The 18,630-nt window shown below is 36.5% G+C and overlaps 1 protein-coding gene across 13 annotated transcripts in view; it reads right to left on the bottom strand.

Annotated features, from left to right (window-relative positions):
- The window catches only part of CABCOCO1 (ciliary associated calcium binding coiled-coil 1), a 129,304-nt gene that overhangs the window by 21,137 nt on the left and 89,537 nt on the right, over positions 1-18,630 (bottom strand). For 5 of the 13 annotated variants that reach the window (XR_012510244.1, XR_012510246.1, XR_012510248.1 and 2 more), the window contains exons 6-9: positions 10,420-10,542; positions 9,863-10,003; positions 3,502-4,908; positions 31-131 (exon numbers count right to left, since the gene is read on the bottom strand). Coding sequence is in view for 2 of the 13 variants with exons in the window: in XM_074374064.1 (XP_074230165.1) it covers positions 4,834-4,908; positions 9,863-10,003; positions 10,420-10,542 (339 nt within the window). In the remaining 11 variants the exon portion in view is untranslated. Of the gene's footprint in view, positions 1-30; positions 132-2,105; positions 4,909-9,862; positions 10,004-10,419; positions 10,543-18,630 lie in introns of those variants that run through there. The other 8 variants (XR_012510253.1, XR_012510252.1, XR_012510245.1 and 5 more) reach the window with 6 other exon arrangements.

The raw sequence follows: 18,630 nt of genomic DNA, 5'->3' as shown, positions 1-18,630 counted from the left end.
TTGTTGTCTAAGAACACCCTGCTTACTCACGTTTTATCATCTGCCCGTAGATTAAAAACTTGTCAGTTCCATGAACTCCACGAAGTCAAGGATCTTTTCTGTTTATTTCATACCAGTACCTAGAAAGTGCCCTGAATAAATAACAGGTTAGATTAAAACAAATAAACAAACAAACAAAAAAAGCCAAAATAACCATTGGAGACAGCTGCACTCAACATCCTCTGAAGCTAAAAATTAAATAAAGTAACACAAAGCTCTTTGGCAGCTCTGACAAAAAATGATGAACCGATCTCCACTGTTGGTACATTCATGAACAAGGGAAGGCTCCTAAAAGCAAAAAAAATTTTAGTATTCTCTCTTTGTTTTGAATTTGAATTCCAACAAGATTGTACTATTTTGATTTAGATTCCTTTTTGCTTAGGATACTTAAATTAATAGGTACTTCGGCTGCCACAAAGAGGTCCTGACTTCTCTTATTTAACAAATCAATGTCCAGAAAAAAAAGACTCTGATGTCCAGAAGAGGGACGTCTTCTGAGGCTCTGAAATTTGAGATGTCACAAGTACTTCTCCTCTACAATTGTTGGGAAAAGGAGCACGCTTATTCTCTTATTCCTCTTCAGAGGAACTGAAGCATAATGAAATGCAATCTAAGAACATGCAAACTTATTATCTACCAGGATGGTTGAATGGTTCCAATCAAATGGAGGATAGAAATAGGGGCTTTATATTCGGATTTTGGAAAAATGACTCCGCAGTTATATTTAGACGCAACAGTGCCTGCAAATACCTGAAATAGTGACAGTCTGTGGCTTGATTATAACATAGTAAATATATCTTCTCTTTGAAACTTATCATGGGGTGAGGACAAAAGCACCCCAAATTATTCCTGCAGTGGAAAAAAACTATCTTACTGTGGATAATAAGAGAAAGGTCATTACTTTCTAAATGAGAGGTTGGTATTGTTTTTCAACTGGCTCTTCAGAGGGCTGCCTTTGTGCCAAAGACTGCTTAGAGTAGGTGGACCCTGTGACTTTAAAAAAGTCAAAAATTTTCTTTATTTCTCCTGCTCTTAGAAATTGCTAAGAAGTAGAGCTGTAGCATCATGAGCAGTAGGAATTCTTTTATGAGAATACTCTCTTTTCCATGTGTATAGAAGTCCTGGCACCAGGGAGATGACCTTTTTAAAAATACTGATCTGATGTCACTTGCTACTTAAAACTTATAAACAAGTTCCCATTACTTTTAGGTTAAAAATAACAATCTGTAATGTGGGCTGTGGGACCCCGAGAGAGCGCTGGCTGTGCAAATGTTCAGCCTCATCTTGTGTCCCAGGGACTTTGCACATGCTTCTCTCTCTACCTGAAACCCATCTTCCTCCACCTTCTGTAGTTAAATTCTATCTACCTCTCAGATCACAGCCCAAGTGTCAAAATCTGTGGACGCTTCCCTGACCTCCCAGGCTAGCTCCAGCTCCTTTGTTCAATAATGTCATAATTGCCTGAAGTTTGTCTTTATCAGAGTTAGTATTAGCTGTATAGCCCTACTGGGTTATTAGGGCAGAGACCATGTCTGTTTGGCTCATTACAAATGCTCTGGCATATAATAGGTACTCAGTGAATAGATAGCATGTAAATGAATAAATGAATGGAGCTGGGTTATACATTTTATCCTTGCAGAAATTTTCTAAATACTAATAAGCTCACAATATAAACGAGTTTGTCCCCATATTATAATTCAAAACAAAAAGGTCAGTTTTCACTTTGTTTCATACTGACTTCACAGAGATAACTAGATGAAGATAAAGGGTAAGTATGTGGGTTTTGTAATCATACAGGCCTACGTTCAAAACCCAGTTCTACCACTTACCAGCTGTGTAATCATGGGAAGATTACTTAAAATTTGTCTATGTTCCAGCTTCCTCATCTACAAAATAGGTCAGACCAGGATTCCAAGCCCTGATCCATCAATTACTAATTGTGCAATCTGGTTCAAGTTAAGAATCTCTCTAAACTTCAGGCTCTATACCTATTAATTGATTCCAGTAATAGCTATCTGTCTATCTCTTAGGGTTATTAGAGGATTAAATACACACAGACACATAAGTATTTAAATTTGTTTATAAACATATGGAAGGTGCTCAGACCATGCGGAGTAAAACAATAAAAGCAAACTGAAACAATAATGTGACAGAATTTTCTAACAGAATACCAAAGATAAAAAAATTGGCCAACGTATCTGTTAGTAATGATGTAGAGAAAAAGTTATTCTCATACACTGTTGGGGCAATATCTTTGGAAGGCACTTTGACAACATCTATCAAAACTGGAATGCAAATAAAATTTGACCTAGGAATTTCCCTCTCTAGGAATTCACCTTTTAGGATAATCATACATGTTCATATAGATGGCGATGCAACATTGTGACAGCAAGTACTGAGAACAATAAAAAGTTCTTCACAGGACTAGTTAAAAAGGTAGTGAATGGCTAAAATGAAATACTACATGGTCATTAAAAAGTACCAATGGAGAATTATTTTAAGATATGATTGATGAAAAAAAGCAATTTAAAGAACAATGCAAATTGTGTTCAAAGTAAAAGACCACTTTCCCTTCAAAAAATTAAAAAGAAAAAAAAAACACTTTATATAAGCACCCAATTGTTTAAACTGGCAAAAAAGACTTTTTTAAAGACTTATTGTAAGCTGTGGTTGCCTTATGAGAAGAGGGGACTTAGCTAGGTTGAAACTTACTTTTTATTGTCTACGCTTTTTTTTTTTTTTTTTGGTAACAGAGTGCATATATGCTTTTATCAACTCAAAATTAATTTAAAAGAGCAGAGACTGTAATTAACATTTGTAGCTTCTGCTCCAATGATCACCCTTCCTCCTGTCACTGTTAGATGTCACAGTCAGACTGCCACAGGGATCCCTGGGCTGCTCCAGCATGAAAGATGTAAGACAACAGGGTGGCAAAGTGGTTACCGTGGGAGGACTCACTGATCCACAAGTTCCAGTGGAGAGACAGAGGGCTGGGGATTCTGCCAAAGAGGCTGATCAAAAAACTGGGCAGCGGGTATTAGGGATAGGCAGTAGGTTCGGAGGTATCTTAAGAGGTAAATAGAAATCAAACCTTACAACAAACATCCCTTAATATAAATTTATTGGATTCTCATAACTGCCTCAAAAATAAGTATTATCCTCATTTAATAGATGACCAAATCGAGGGTGAGCAGCCTGTCCAAATTCACCCACGAGCCAATGGTGAAGCCACAATCGGACCCTAGGGCTCTTACTCCAGAGGCAGGCTTGAGGCATTCTCACAGTGTATTGTTTTTGTGTAGTTTTTAGGGATCCTACTGCTATTTTAAAATTTAGTTTTAGACTCTTGGTACCCTGGCTCAAAATAAACACTCTATCCATGCCAGCGACTGCATTTGAAGCTGTGTTTGATGATTTCTAGAAGCTCCTGTATTCCCTATTTGCAATTTCTCTAAGTTTTACCTGTTTTCCTGGAAAAAGACTCCTTCACAACATTAAGACTTGTGAGCCCTCCTGTTGATCTCCTGTGGCCATCGACACTTTCGATTAGGAAGGACAGCTCAAGGAAGAACCATCTCAGCACGAGATCTCCAGGTCTTCCAGACTTGGAACTGCAATGACGATAGACATGGTTTCATCTTAAGCACTTCTCTTAAGTTTGGTGATCAGCATAGTTAGAAAATTACCAAACGCCATTGGATCTGTCTCTGCCCCAAATGAATACATTTTGGGCAATCCTTTTGGTACTGATGGAGCAAGTGAGGTTATAGCCCAAGTTCAGAGTACGGACAGAACATATTTAGCTAAGTGCCACCCAGGTGCAAATACATCTGGTTCCAGTATAACCTGGAAACTTCTTGAAGGAATGGTCCCCTCCTAGCAATGTTCTCCATTCTAGAATATTCTGTCTGTAAAGGGCCTAGGTAGTAATTAATTTGTCCAACTAGGGACAATCAGTTGGCAAATGGATATTTTCTTTTGAAATTATACTTTAATAAAGGTATTTAAAGGCTTGAGATGCTTTCAATCATTCTACTGCAATATAATGGTTAATTTTAAGAGCTCTGTGAGTTTGATTTGTATTTAAGATTTTTACAATCTATATATAGGTTGGTCTTTAATAACCATTTATACATTGCTTCTTTTTATATAGGTCATGTATTCTCTGGGGAGAGTAACAAGATTAGAAATAACAAATACAGTGCAGAATAAATTGAAGTGCTTCAAACTGCATTATATAATTTCAGAAAATTGGTTTCACACTGCAACGTTTAAATAAGAAAACCAAATGATTTAAGGAGGAAAAAAACCCCTAGTATATTCTTTTGAATTGCTATTGTTTAGCAAGTTTTGTCCTCAGCAGTGTGGTGGTGGTCTCTGTTCACAAGGCTTCAGGAATGGGGCAGTTCATTTGGGTCATTATGGATAAAATTATTATTATTTTTCTTTATTTAAAAAGTTGGCTTCACTCTCCTTGAGGATGAAGAGCATTTTATTAGTCAAAATGTCAAAGGAGTATTGTAAAAGTAATTGTATTTTTATATATAATTCTCCAAACTCTTATATACAAAACGTTCTTCTTACACATGGTGCTATAAATTCAGAGGCTGGGAGAGGGCAGAGATAGCAAAAGTGGGGCCAATACTTTTCTAATTAGTTAGGCTAATAAAAAGTGGGGCTCGGTTCTCGTCTCCCAACTAAATGAAGGAGACTCGGTGCTCTAGAGAGTCTGTTATTCCGGTTGGTTTTGTTTGTTTCTGTGAAGTTTAGCATCCCTCTCCTTGTTTCGAGTCCTCAGGCCTTTTTCAATTTTTCTATTCGTGCATTAAAGGCCTCTTCCTGTATTTGCAGCTTTTCGTTTATCTCGGTCTGTGAAGACAATCATAAAAATGTGGTTATGATGGAGCTATCTTTTGCTGCACATTGTCTTTGTGGTTTTGACATACTATAGTGCCTAAAGACAGACATTATCCCTCACACACCTTCCTGTTTTGCAGACAGAGCCGTGTTTCAGCCTGTAGTGATGTGATAACACTTTATCATATTTCTCTGCACATTCCCCATGTATAGCGTGTCTGCTATGAACAGGAAGTGGTATTTGGACAGCCATTTTTCACATAGCCTTGTGTTGCAAGATAGGCTAATTTATCTGTATTTTCAGACAGACTTTACCAATAAGCACCGAATCAGAATAACTGCTCTAGGCTCAGCCACTGCAGTGTTGTTGGTATCCCCACTCCTTTGCAATGGATGCTTTGTCTCCTATGTAATACAGTCTAAATGGGACCCCAGAAAGCATCTATTGTGAAATAATAACACAGATAATCTCACCATTAGAACAATTCTCATGATTAAGAGTATTCATCACACATACAACTCCTGGAATTACGCCACTTTGTGGTACAGTTTGGGTAGAAAAATGCAAGCAGTTGCTGACAAGTTTTAGTGTTTGCTGTGGCTGTGATAGCATTTAGCCTCTGGCAGTGACATTCTGTGGACTAACACTGCTACCTGCACAACTGAAAAAATATTTTCACATTATCTGAACACTTGTAACCCTGGGAATGTCTTCCTTTTTTTAGGATGGATTATAAAATTATGTACAGAGAAATCAGTGGGGGGAAATGTGGTCAAACTGGTGATTTGGTTTAGGTGATTTAAAATTGTCTACAAGTGTATGAAGATTAGTTCATACACATAAATGTTCATAAGTAATTCGAAGTTTAGAATGTTATTGTCTATAACATAATTTGGGGTCTTTATGGTAACTGTATTTTGAGAAATTTAATTTATACAGGAGAATATTTTAGAAAATCAAATACCATTTTTGGTTCAGAAATAATTTCATTCTTACTTATTATTTATTTATTTATTACTTATATTAATTTTATTTGTTATTATTTTGTTTATATTTAACATTGTTTATTTGCCTTATTTATAAATTTAATGATAATAGATAGTTTTGAAAGGTCTATCTAGCTGCCTTATCTGATGGGATTTTGTTTTACCTTCACAGTTAAGAGTTGATATTTCTAAAAAGATCATATTGGTGTCCACGATTCTGGGTTCTCACATGGCTCAAATTTTTTTGGCTCACATTTTTATCAAGCCCTGGAGTCAAGTCTGGTCTCTGGCTTCTCATCTTTTCCTTTCTTGGTGGTTGGATGAAGGAGGCAGTGTGGGATGAACATGGTCTTCCAGGTTAGAGAAGAAGTCTGCCATGTTTTAGGAACCACTAATCCCCTCAGGCATGATTTTGGTAGAGCTGAAAGGCCCCTTGGCCCTGTCTAAGCAACAGGATAAAATAATGTGAAAGTCTGCAGTGTGGAGACCGAGGGATTAGTTTAGCTGTGCAGCCTTGGGCAAGTCACTTAACCACTTTTAGTTCTTACCTGAAAAATTCATCAGTTGAAAATTAAGTATGTTAACTTTCAGATATGTTATTTGGCTTTTAAGTTCATAATTCCAACTCCTAACTTTGTGATATATTCACCAATGTTACACTATTTCACTGACGTGACATTGTGATACATTTAACAAATGTTACTCCTGCTTCTTTATGGCATGCAACGTATTACACCACTTAGAGAGTGAAATGGTTTGAAGAAGTAATCTCGTTACAATTACAAAGAATTGGGAAGCACTGCTCTAACTAAACAACTGATTCTTCCCACTTTTAATTAACATATTCTATGTCCACCAATAATCTCATTTCTTTTCAACTCAGGACAGATGTACTATCATCTTCCAACTTCTGTTCCACTGTCTCACCATACTGTTCACACTAACCTGGAGGTCTTTCTGGGATTTCACTGAAACAGAATTAACTCATCAACACCAGCGTCGCCTCTGGGGCAAAGGTTCATGAAGGTGCAGTGCATGGTCACTAGAGCGGTGTACTGACAGAGGGAGTTACATCTCAGATCTCCAGACCATGGTGGTCAGTACTCGTACTCCAGTTCAGGCACTGGAGAAAAGACTCCCCATCTGGTCCAGAGCAGGCTGTCACTGGTCTGTCACATCTCCATGTTATTCCTCAGAACACTGAACAGCCCTGCTATCCCACTGCCACTAGGGTAGGGTATGGTTCTATATCCTTTGAGGAAAGAATGGAAGACCCATGACCTGGGTTCAACAGCCTCTCAGTAATCACCCCTTAAGGTGATTTCCAACTTAGCTTTTCTAACCTGGAAATTCAAGTTGACCTAAAAATACCAATGGTACCAGGATGGCAAACTTCCCTCAAGGTTTTCACAGTATTTTATCCTGTTGCTTAGACAGGGCCAAGAGTCAACATTTAATGTAAGAATTTAGTGTTAGAATTCATATTTCCCCGAAATATAACTCTTTAAATATATTAAAATTTGTTCCACTAGGTATAATTTTTATTATGTAACTCAGGGCCAAAATAATTTCATTTTGAATGTATCTTTAAAATTAAAATACTGAAAAGTATATAAGCTTAAAATGTTTGCTCTATTCAGTATAATTTTAATTAACATCTCAGGGCCAAGATAACTTCATTCTTAATAAATTTCTAAAACTATAAAGTGAATCCATGGGAAAGTAAGTGGATTAACATAAAGAATTTAAGGATTCACGCTATTTCCGAAATTTCTGAATTACAGAAGGTGAAATATGCCTGTAATCACGCTGGAGATGGAGCTCTGAAAAAAACCTGCACTTATTCATTAAATGTTCCTTCAGCAGGTCAGTGTATTCAGAAGGCTTATATACACTGACCACTACCATGTGGCTACCTTTGAATAAGGATGAGTCAGTTTTAAGTGCCAGGAACACTGGAAGGTAGGTTTTAGAAAGTGGAAAATAACTTACCCAGCTAAAACAGGGGGAGAAATTTGGGTAAGCAGAGAGTAATTACCCGCCTTGGAATTTGACCAAGACACAAAGGTAAACACTGAAAAAGTGCCACACCACTGGAGTATTAAAAACCAAAGTAGTCTGGTCTTGATATTAGAGGTTATGTGGTTTTTGTGGATAACACTGGAATTAGAACTAGAGCCTAGTTCACAGCTCCCATTCAGGGTCTTTCATCAGTTTATGACCCTGGAAACTTTGGACAAATGACTTAACCTTTCTGTCTCTCATTTTTCAATTTATTTATTAGGGAAGTGCCTGCCTAATTCGCATGGAGTTAACTAGGAATATATATATATATATATATATATATATATATATAAAGGAGTTTGCTATCTTGAGACATTGTGTAAATCTACATCATCATGACATTTTATTGAAACACTGGCAACAATTCGGCCCAGGCTAATGTCCATGAATCTACTTAATATGGAAATGATCATGGCACCTAAAGGATCTGCATCCCTCACCTCTGGTCCAAGTTCTTTCTGCACCTAATTATGTTTAGATGAGCCAGCTAATGGACTTCCAGGCTCAGTAAGGATGGCTGCAGGCCAATGGGACAATAACACACACATATAACAATATAACATATTCTTTCTGCTACAGAGTCGGATATAAATGCTGCAGACTCTAATATTTTTAAAAATGTCAATGAATAGTTAAAAACATACTGCTCACTACATGGAACATGGCCTTGGTAAAGATGTTTTCAATTTTGGGGGCCTGCAAACAATTCTATTACTGTCTAGTAGTTCCTCGGCAATTTCAGAGCCACAGGATCGCAAAGGAGCCCAGGGCCATGATTATACATAAACTATATTTAGATGAAATGTTATCAAATCTAAAAAGGAGATATGTTCTGAACTCAGCTTAATTCAGCTGCACTCTGCCCTTCCACACAGTAACCAGTTATTACATTCATGGGCTTGTTAACAATAAAGCTTTGTGGAAAACGTGTTCTTCCACTATTTCTGGTAAACACGAAACACCCCTTATTAAGCCGAGGACTTTGGCTGATTCTGTTGGCATCAAATCATTAAATGTTCATGTAAATAGTACATTAACATTTGATGATTAAACAAGTAGCAAGGTATGCATATGCCAAGCTAATCTTTCACGCCTTCTAAATTAGTTGTTAACACCGTGTGCTTTTTATATATATTCCCACATTCAGATAACAACTAAATCTTTCCCTGAGGTGTATTCATATTTTAAACAGGCAGTATATTGTCCTATTGAGTGATGGTCATTTCCACAAGAAATTATAAATCCTCTCAAAAAATGCAATTCACTTATTTAATCATTTTGCCTGGGAAACGATGCAAGTCTTCGTGTTGAAGTAGAAATGTTTGTTTTTTTTCCTTTTTGGACAGCAAAAAAGTACTGAGCATAAAGCTAATCCAACTGAGTCATCATTGGCAGCTGCTACCAAGGTGGCTGTTGCCATCACCATTTTCATACGGCCATTGGTGTCAACTGCTGAGTTATTAGTGACATGGGAACAGGTGCAGTCTAACAGGGAAATCAAAGATTGGAAAGCCTCTCTTTAGAAATTTGGTGAGAGGACTTAGCTAAGAATGTCAATCTGATCTTCAGTGTTTACTGTTTAGAAATGTACTCCCATTACTCTTACATGAGCAACTGCTTGCAGTGTGACTGAGCACAAAGTCTTTATCACGTTATTTTTTGGGTTTCCATGCTGAATGGTTTTTTGTAAACTGATAACACACACCGCACTATGTGCTGTTGGTGAATTTAATTTGTGATCTTACTGAGCCTCAGATGACTCAGCTGAGCACCATGTGGAGATGCTAAATTGAACTCCTCCATCATCAGCATCACTCTTGCTGGCAGAGCGTGGGTAGTGTTTATGGACATTCAGGTTGAGGTTGGCTAATTAACCAGTAATAAAGTAAGTGAGCACACTATCAAGGCTGAGTACCTGAAGGCCAATTAAAACGTCATCTGTGACTTGACCCAGCGCTGATTTTACATCTTCAATGGTGAAACCAACTAAAGGATCAGTCTCTGAAATACCGGCTTTTGGCTGGGACTCTTCCGGGCCCTGTTCTGGATTCAACCCCTAGAATATTAAAAGTAAACAACACTCAAGTGATTTCTGGAGCCTTTATTGATTTGTATTAACCTCAAACCTCTCTTGGGTACTTTTCTACCAGAAATGATGTCAATCTGGAAGGAGATTTTGACGTGACTTAATCCTGCATATTCATTATTCGTGAGCACCATGACAGATCAAGTAATGGTACTTTCTTACTTTGGGGAAAGTGAAGGTGGAGACTGGGGAGGATGGAGTAGAAGAGACTAAAACTGCTGAACCACCCTCAGCTGGCCCACCCGCGAATCAATGCTGAAGGAAGTATTCATGTTTGGCTGGGAAAAATCAGAGGGAAAGAAACATCAGAGCATTGGGCTCTTTTTCTCCTGCCTCTACAGGATACAATGCTGAGACAGGGCAAATTAAGACACAAGGAAACTTACCTTCATTTCTGTGTCCACTGTTGGAGGTGGCTCTATGAATGCTGAATAAATACCAAATGCGATTCCTTCTTCTAGAGGATCAGGGAAAGGATGCCCTGGAGGCTTCACAACCTCTATGACTTGCTAGAGGGGAAGAGAAGAGCTGTATTATGACAAAGCCTTTGGTGAGTAACCACAATTTCAGTCAGTATCTATAAATTTCCAAGGCTATTCTTTTTTAGGTACCATCTCCTCTGAATTCTCGATGCCTCTGCCCTCTTAGTTCTCTGGTGCTTTTTGTGTTCTGTATCTGATAATTGGCTTTGTAGTTTCCCCCACTGTCTTGATCTTGAATTGCTTCATGTGTCCATGTCCCCTTCCTCCCACCTACACGCTCTCTTTAGGCAGAGATCATATTTTAGATCCTCTGTGTATCTTCTCAGGTTCTGGCAGAGAGTTTGGTGCTTAAAACACTCAACAACAGCCTGATGGTGGCTGATATTACTCGGCAGAGTACAGCTGTTCATGGAGGCAACAGTGAAGTGGCCATCAGAACTTGGTGACGAGGACCACAAAGGCTCTAAAGGTTAATGCATAAAGCCAGCACACAGTAAGTCCGAGAAGATATCTGCAAATTCAACCAAAAACGCAGAGGATGAGACATGAAGTCTCTGTCAGCATTTAACAATTCTGCAGCAAGAGTGTGCCAATCAGAGAAAGGGAGACGGGTGGGCCACAGTGAACGTGCATAAATGAGTCAAAGAAGTCAACTTATGCAGTATCCATCTTACCAAGACTTGGGGCAGAGAAAGGAGATAAGGGTACTGACGGCATTAAACATCTGACTCCTTGAATTAGTTCTTCTTGTTCTGATTTTGTGTTTAACAGGCAACATTCTGATCTTAATTTGACTTCCCATCTCAATTCATCTATAAAGACATGCCCACTTGAGTGCTATGATTTTCATGCCTATTACGTTCCCCACTGTAAATCAGTAAATCTGTGTTCTACTTTATACAGTAAGGTCTCTGGAGCTTGTTTTTGTGGTCCTGGGATGAAGCCACCCACTGTATGCTGACAAAGTCAGACTCCAAGCCTGAAGTTTTAAAACCAAACTTGAGAAATGCATATATTCACCAAATAATTACTGTCCCATGGGACTTGGAAAAACTCAGAAATCACCATATTCATTTCTAAATTCTGCACAAAATTTCAAAGAGACTTATATATTATAATATTTTATCATTTAAATATTAACAAGTTTTGATATAGACAGGTTTTGGAATGAACTGGAGGCTAAGTTATTGCTTGGTCAAACCAATGTATTTTTTGCCTTGAATTAATATTACTAATTTTAATTTGATTTTATAGGAAATTGCTACTTAGTATAAATATATAGAAGAACTGAAGTGTTGTAACTTCAGAGTCAAGGCAGTTTAGAAATTAAGAGATTAAATGATTGGCTTAAGGTCAAATAATTACTTAGTGACAGGGCTGGGAGTTAAACCCTGGCGTGCTGACTCTGTGGCCTCTGCAGTTTTCAGTAAACTGTAATATGTCATCATGTTCCCATACTTGGAAATTATTGATATTATTAAGCACTTAATCTTTATTCTGGTAGATGACATCATTACAGATTGTTTATCTTAAGCTGACTGAATGTTAATCAAAATAGAATATCAAAAAAACATATCACTACACTTATTTTCTCTCTTCACATTCATAAGCCATTGGTTTTTTTTCCCCTAAATGGGCTTACAAGCATTTTCATCTTCCCACAAAATTACTTGTATCTTTTTTTTTTTTACCATGCTTGTTTTTTATCCTCCCATATCTTATATTGCTTTTTATTTTACCAAGCTAGAAAAATGAAATAGCTAAATGTATTTTAGTGTCCTCTGAAACATTATAGGTAAAATCAATAAGCTGTACGGGGGAATCCAGAGAGAAGAGAAGGTAATGAGGTATTTATTTAGTGCACTAAAGTAGACTAAATTTACTAAAGTAGACTTTAATATAGGGTGAAAATAGAAATTTGAGGGGAGTAGTGGTGAGTTAGACATTGGAAAAAGAAGAGAAAAGGGAACTAAATGGAGTTTATTGAATGTACTGCAGGCATTGAGAAATTAAGTATGAGCTAATCTGCAGGTAACAGTATTTTCTTTTAAAGAAGCAGAATTTTATTTTCTTTGTCTTGCTGGTAGGCTTTTGCATACACAGGTTAGGAAATTTTGCTAAGTTGCTTTCTCCTTGGTGGAAGCTATCAATAGATCACCTCTCCATCCTGGTAGTAGAGAATTCTACCATCCCATGTGCCCTTTCTTCCATCAAATTATACAGTTAAATACAAGCAGATACTTGTGCTCAAGTATCTCATTTTATCCCTTGCATCCCTGTGGTCTGGATTTCTTTGTAAGGCTCATCTGAACTTCTTGCCAACTACCCAGTTTTCCTGCTCTTTGGCACTGGTGTGTGAGTGTGTGTGTGTGTGTGTGTGTGTGTGTGTGTACTGGGCACAGACTTGGAAACCTGGAACTCCTCAGCTCCATGGATGGGGTGAAGCTCCTATTTATCCCAAGAACCTGAAGCTCTGACTGAGAGCTGGGTTTTTTCTATTCCTTGATTTTTATGAGTATAGCTCATACAGCTATTCATTTGATTTAATTCATGCACAAAAACTGGCAGTGAGAATTTCTCTTCTTCAGGGAGTTTTGCATACTATCAAGAACCAAACCATTGTGATGTTTTTTTTTCTTTCAGGAAGAGTTACGTTTGGCTATGTTGCAAGATACCATAAGGGAAAGAAATGTCCCAATTTCAAATGAGGATAAATATAAAGTCATTTCATTAGTAATAAGAAGGTACACTGTCAAATATATAGTCTGAAATAAACACAGTGCCCAGAAGCATCATAGTGATTTTTTTCCCCTGTTAAGTAGCTTTTTTAAAAAACAAGTTTAAGGAAAATGAGAATCAATAATTGTGGTAAGAGCACAGGGCCAGCAAATATGTTTAAATGAAACCGTCTGATGCAATACTTTCTTAAAAAAATACAATTAGGCCTTTGTATTTTTTTTAACAAAACCTCATGTTTTACAACATCACTGGTTCTGTAATAAAATCTATTTAAAACAGAAAGACATGGTCAGCTTTAATAAGTTAGATTTTCTGAAAGAACATTATAATTTCCTCAAGTCTATTAATAGTTAAAGCAAATTAAATAAAGCTAGTTTTATCACTGTTTTTATACATTCCTGTAGAACTGTAATTGTCTCATATTTTTTCCTCAAAAGTATAATATGTTACCTCTTAAATCTAGAAAATAGAAACAGAAAAAGGATCAAGTATGTTTATTAAAAAAACACTCCTATTTGGTACTCTGATTTAGCAACCCCTTTTTCTTCTGTGAGAGAACAGTACCCATAATCTTCAGATCAGGAAACAAAGGGAAAGACTGTAAGTGACTTGCCTGAGGCCTAATGCTGAGATTAAAAATCAGGAGTTTCTGATTATACACGTACATCCATTTGGCCCAATGATTGGTTTTGCTTGACTTTCAAATACCCCCTAAATATTACTTTGAATGTAAAGCAATAAATGTGTTTCTCTTGCCATTTTTGAAAACTTGCACACAAATGGATATAATAAAAACAATCATGTTGTTCCATATGAATGCCATTTGTATTTTTTCTGATAATGAGCAGGCCATTTGAACCAAGGTGAGTACATTAAAAGCTCTAATAAAGAAGAGAATAGATTTCTAAACAGAATAATGAACTGTTAAGTGAATGTACAATAAATAACATCTACAGATGTGGTTGCAAGAAAATTAGTTTTGCATAACTTACCAATATACATTTTCCCCAGATGTTATCAGTTACATGAAAATTAACTTATGTTAGTTATATTATTCATTACGTGCACACTGCATTAGTGTTATTTAAAATGGTTTATAATCTGAGTTTAGTTGAATCGTGCCATGATATTTAAAGAATATCAAGTAAATGGCTTTTTGGCATAATTTAATACTCAAAAGTACAAAATTTCATCACCAAGCATTATGCAGCTTAAAAATAAAAAACCCAGGATGTTTACTTACAAGCCAAATGAAATCACCAGAACTCTTAAGAATTTACATATTCAGTACGAAATGGACAGCTACCAAGGGAATAAATCATACGAATTTTGAAACTCCTGGAATGAAGGACAGGGTCAGTTTAGATCTAAAAAATATTTATATGGATCAGAATCTGCTTCCATGTCTTACCGTGTCTGAGAAGTATAAAGATTTTATTGGAAAACTGTGTTACTTCATGTTTTCTCTTTCTACTTTATGCATTAACATTATTGGGAGCATTAACTCTATTGTTTTTGTTGTTATTTCTTATTTTTGTTGTTGTTTGTGTTTACTGCTATTTATTTATGTTTGTTTTTCTTTGAGAAAGTGTAGGTGATCTGTGGGTCGTGTTTGTATCACTGAAATGTATGATTAAGATGGCAATTATTAAATTCAGTTATTAAATTATTCCAAATATCAAAAATGCCACTGCGATGACAACTTTCCACAGTTTTGAACGGCAAAAAAGTAACTCTTTTTGAGCTATAGACACATATAAAAAACTGGTCTGCTTCAAAAAGACATTTGTTTGGAATTGTCAGATGATGATGACTTCATATGTAAATCAAAACTTACTACAAAATGTCAGAGTTTCAAAAAGCAACCTTTATGGCAAACTTCTCCCAATACTAAGGGGAAAAGGCACAAAAATTCCTGTAATGTTTCAACTATTTCCTCTCCTTGAACAAAGGCAACTACTCATTTGCAAGTCTAATTAAGAAGTGCTGTGTCATTCTAGAAAATTTTAACGCAAATTGTAACCCACTGCCCACAACGTACTATACATAAAGTAACAACACGTGAATGCCACCTGCAAAATGCAATCAATTCTGGTAATGTCATACTGAGGCCATAAATTTGAAGTCAAAGAGAGGAAATTCAAAAGCTGAGATTATCAGACAAACTTTAATTCATTCATTTCTAAAGTGTTTTTCTTTTGTGTTTAGGCCATTACAAACTTTTTCACACACCCTATAAATGTAGAATATCAATTCTGCTACAAGGGCCCTCCTCCCCCTTTGCATTTTTGACTTGGAAACAAATTCGCAAATGCAGCACATCAATTTTCTTTCCTATGCTTAATATGCAGTATTTACATTTTGAAAAGGTTCAAAATGTTGCCAGGCTTCTGCGAGTATGAATAGACATCTAATAGCAACTTCTATTTTTATACACAGCATACCCGAGTTTGAACGTTTATAACTTAATAAAGCTTTGAGACCATCAGATCCACATGCTAATCACCTAAACAGTGAACGGTAACACAGTACATACAACAAGTCAAGACAGGAAATGAAAACTACCCATTCCAGCTGAAGCTGCAAGGAGGTATTCAAGCTGGCAAGCCCCGGTACACCAATTTGCAATGTGCCTAGGACATTCCAGTTAACACCTTGTGCCCACTGTATTTAAATCTCTTGATTTGATCTTACATACGTTGAGCTTGAAATTTTTTTTTTAAAGTTAGATAATTAAGGAAATCGATTCCAGAGTATTTTAGACATCTTCAGTATTTCTCAGTGTACTTCTGCTTAAGGCCAACACTACTATTTGAAAAGAAATCTGAGTACTCCTATCTTAATGACCTCAGACAACAAAATCCTCTCTAATGAATTCGAAAAAGAGTACCTTCTTGTAGTGTAAATGCAATTTAAAAGGAAAAGATTTTTTGATCCAGCTCTGGTGCAAACATTTCCCGCGGGATAGCAGACCTTCAGATACCCAGATCTTCTCTAAAGATGGCCTTAATCTGGAAGATAGATCACTGAATTATAGGCTTTAGACTGGGCTCCATTCCTAATTGGGTGATGCTAAGAAAATCCCTAGGCCTCAGTTTACTTATCTGTAAAAGGAAGATAATGATAATTGCTACCTGGCTACTTCATCAAATTGTTTCAAGGCACAAATTAGATAATATGGATGAAAATGTTGGGAGTTCTTCAAAGGGAAAGTATTATTAAACCCAAAGGTGTGTTATTATTATCATTTTAAATTACTGTTATTATTGAAAGGATCATCTTTCTAATGCCAGGACTGGAAGACAGATCAGAGTAGACATGTTGAGGATACTGGTCCATGCTATTTCTATATTTAATAGTTAACCTTGCCCAAGCAGTCCAATTAACTAAGAAGAATTTGTTAAAGAGGACATGCCATCACCCTGTTTCCATAGAGTCTCAATTTTTAAAATACTAAACATATATCCAATGCTCTTTTATCTGATGAATTCCTTGGACCCAAACAACTACTCTTTTGGGACTCAGATAGCATGACATAACTAGGTAGTTATGTGGTATGGTCAGGACTAAGGCAAATCACCTTATTTAGACAAGGAGAGTGTTTACGTCCAACTTTCAAAATTAGAAAATCTGCTTCTCCCTCCCCAACCCCCACCCCAATTTACCACTCTTTTCATCTGTTGTTTTTCAGCATCCAATGTGGTCTGTGGTTTCCCAGATTGAGTTCAATTCAAAAAGATTTCCTTCAACAAATTTCGTCAAAAGCAGAGTTAGGGCAACAGGTCTTTTTGGTGAAAATTGAAATACCAGAGCTCTTGAAACTCCTAAGTACAACATTGTACTTTTGATTCTCAGATTGACCTTATCTTGCAACTTCCTCAGGGTGAGAGATGGAAAATATGGCTGGTTCCATCATAAATAGTTAGAAAATAACTAATCCTTTTCAAAAAGATTTTTTAGAAGCCACAAAGATTCTATTTGTTTGGCTTACTAAATTATACCCTAAAAGGCATATCCTTGAATTCAGTGTAAAGTATTTCAAACAGTTCTGATCATGTGTGAATTTTTGTTTGGCTTCATCTAGGGTGTTCTATTTAAATTTGAGGTTTTTAATATTTGAAATTGAGCAAATATTCTAAATTATTTCTTGTTTTAAGAACTGGAAATTAAGTATCCGTATCTGTCAATTAGTCAGAATAATAAGATGAGTTATGCAATTCTCTTTGGGGAAAGCCTATTTTGAATTATGAAATATAAATGTAAAATTTTGATTTTATAAATGTTGCATCTTAATTACATCTTATGATAGGTTATGTAAAGATGAAGCTATTTCATGGTGTTTATAGTTGAAAATACTCTTTGAACAAGTACTTGTAATTTTCAGAAATTATATGAGACAATAAATCATAAAGATTAGAAGAGAAACTACAATGGAAGAACCCTAATTCCTTGGTTCTAGTCTCTCTTTTCATGGACTTCCTGTTATTTTCACTGTTTAAGCTATCTGAGTAAAAGAAGGCTGAAACTATTTGGATAACACTATACATGTAATTTACTTAACTTCAAAGCATATGGATTGAACTGCACTTCAGTCCTGAAGTCATCAGTTGGAAGAAAAGTCTTAAAAACTATACTGAAACTCATTTCATTAAGAAATATAAAACTTTGGGGGGCTAAACTAGAATGTTTTTAAGTGCTATAAAATCTTTAGAGAAGTCAACATAATATTATTATTCTCGACCTCGTAGACCCAAGATGTCTATTTTAAGTAATCCGACATTAAAAATGTGCTGACAAATATAGATTAAAAAACAACACAGGAAGTTGTAAATCAGTTGGTAACCCTTAGCATCAAGGAAATAAGAGACCGCAAAAATATACTCATTTAGTCAACCTCAGCCTTAATTTTTAACTAAAGAAAATTTGTAGAAGGCATGATGTTTACATTTTGGATATTTTATTCATAGTTTGTATGTTTCCTTTTTCTTCAGTGGGCTCATAAATTATTACAAGGAAACATGCTGTCACAGTTATAAATATTTCCCTCTCTGCTTAGCTCCCGCCACCTCCCTCCCCCTCCTTTTAAAAATCTCCACTAACTGAAGCTTTAACTGTATGAGGCACTGTTTGGTCAGCAGGGCAGGATTTTCTCACTCGGAGGAAACTGCTGTTGATTACTCCTGTGTGCCTGGTATTCTAGAAACAGGGCTCTTTCAGGAAGCACCCGAGCCCTTCCTTTCATGCATGGCAGCCCCTTATTATGTACTTGGGGGTGTCATTGTTTCAGTGACCTAAGAAGAGGCATGTCTTCCCTTGCAAGGAACAGCTCTGGGTACCCGAAGGTTCTGAGGCTTTTCATGGAATCTGAATTCTTGG

Source organism: Camelus bactrianus, chromosome 11 (assembly GCF_048773025.1).
Source record: "Camelus bactrianus isolate YW-2024 breed Bactrian camel chromosome 11, ASM4877302v1, whole genome shotgun sequence".
In the NCBI taxonomy this organism is placed as follows: Eukaryota; Metazoa; Chordata; class Mammalia; order Artiodactyla; family Camelidae; genus Camelus; species Camelus bactrianus.
Note: the sequence above shows the minus strand (reverse complement) of the source record. Positions and strands in the feature narration are given on the sequence as shown.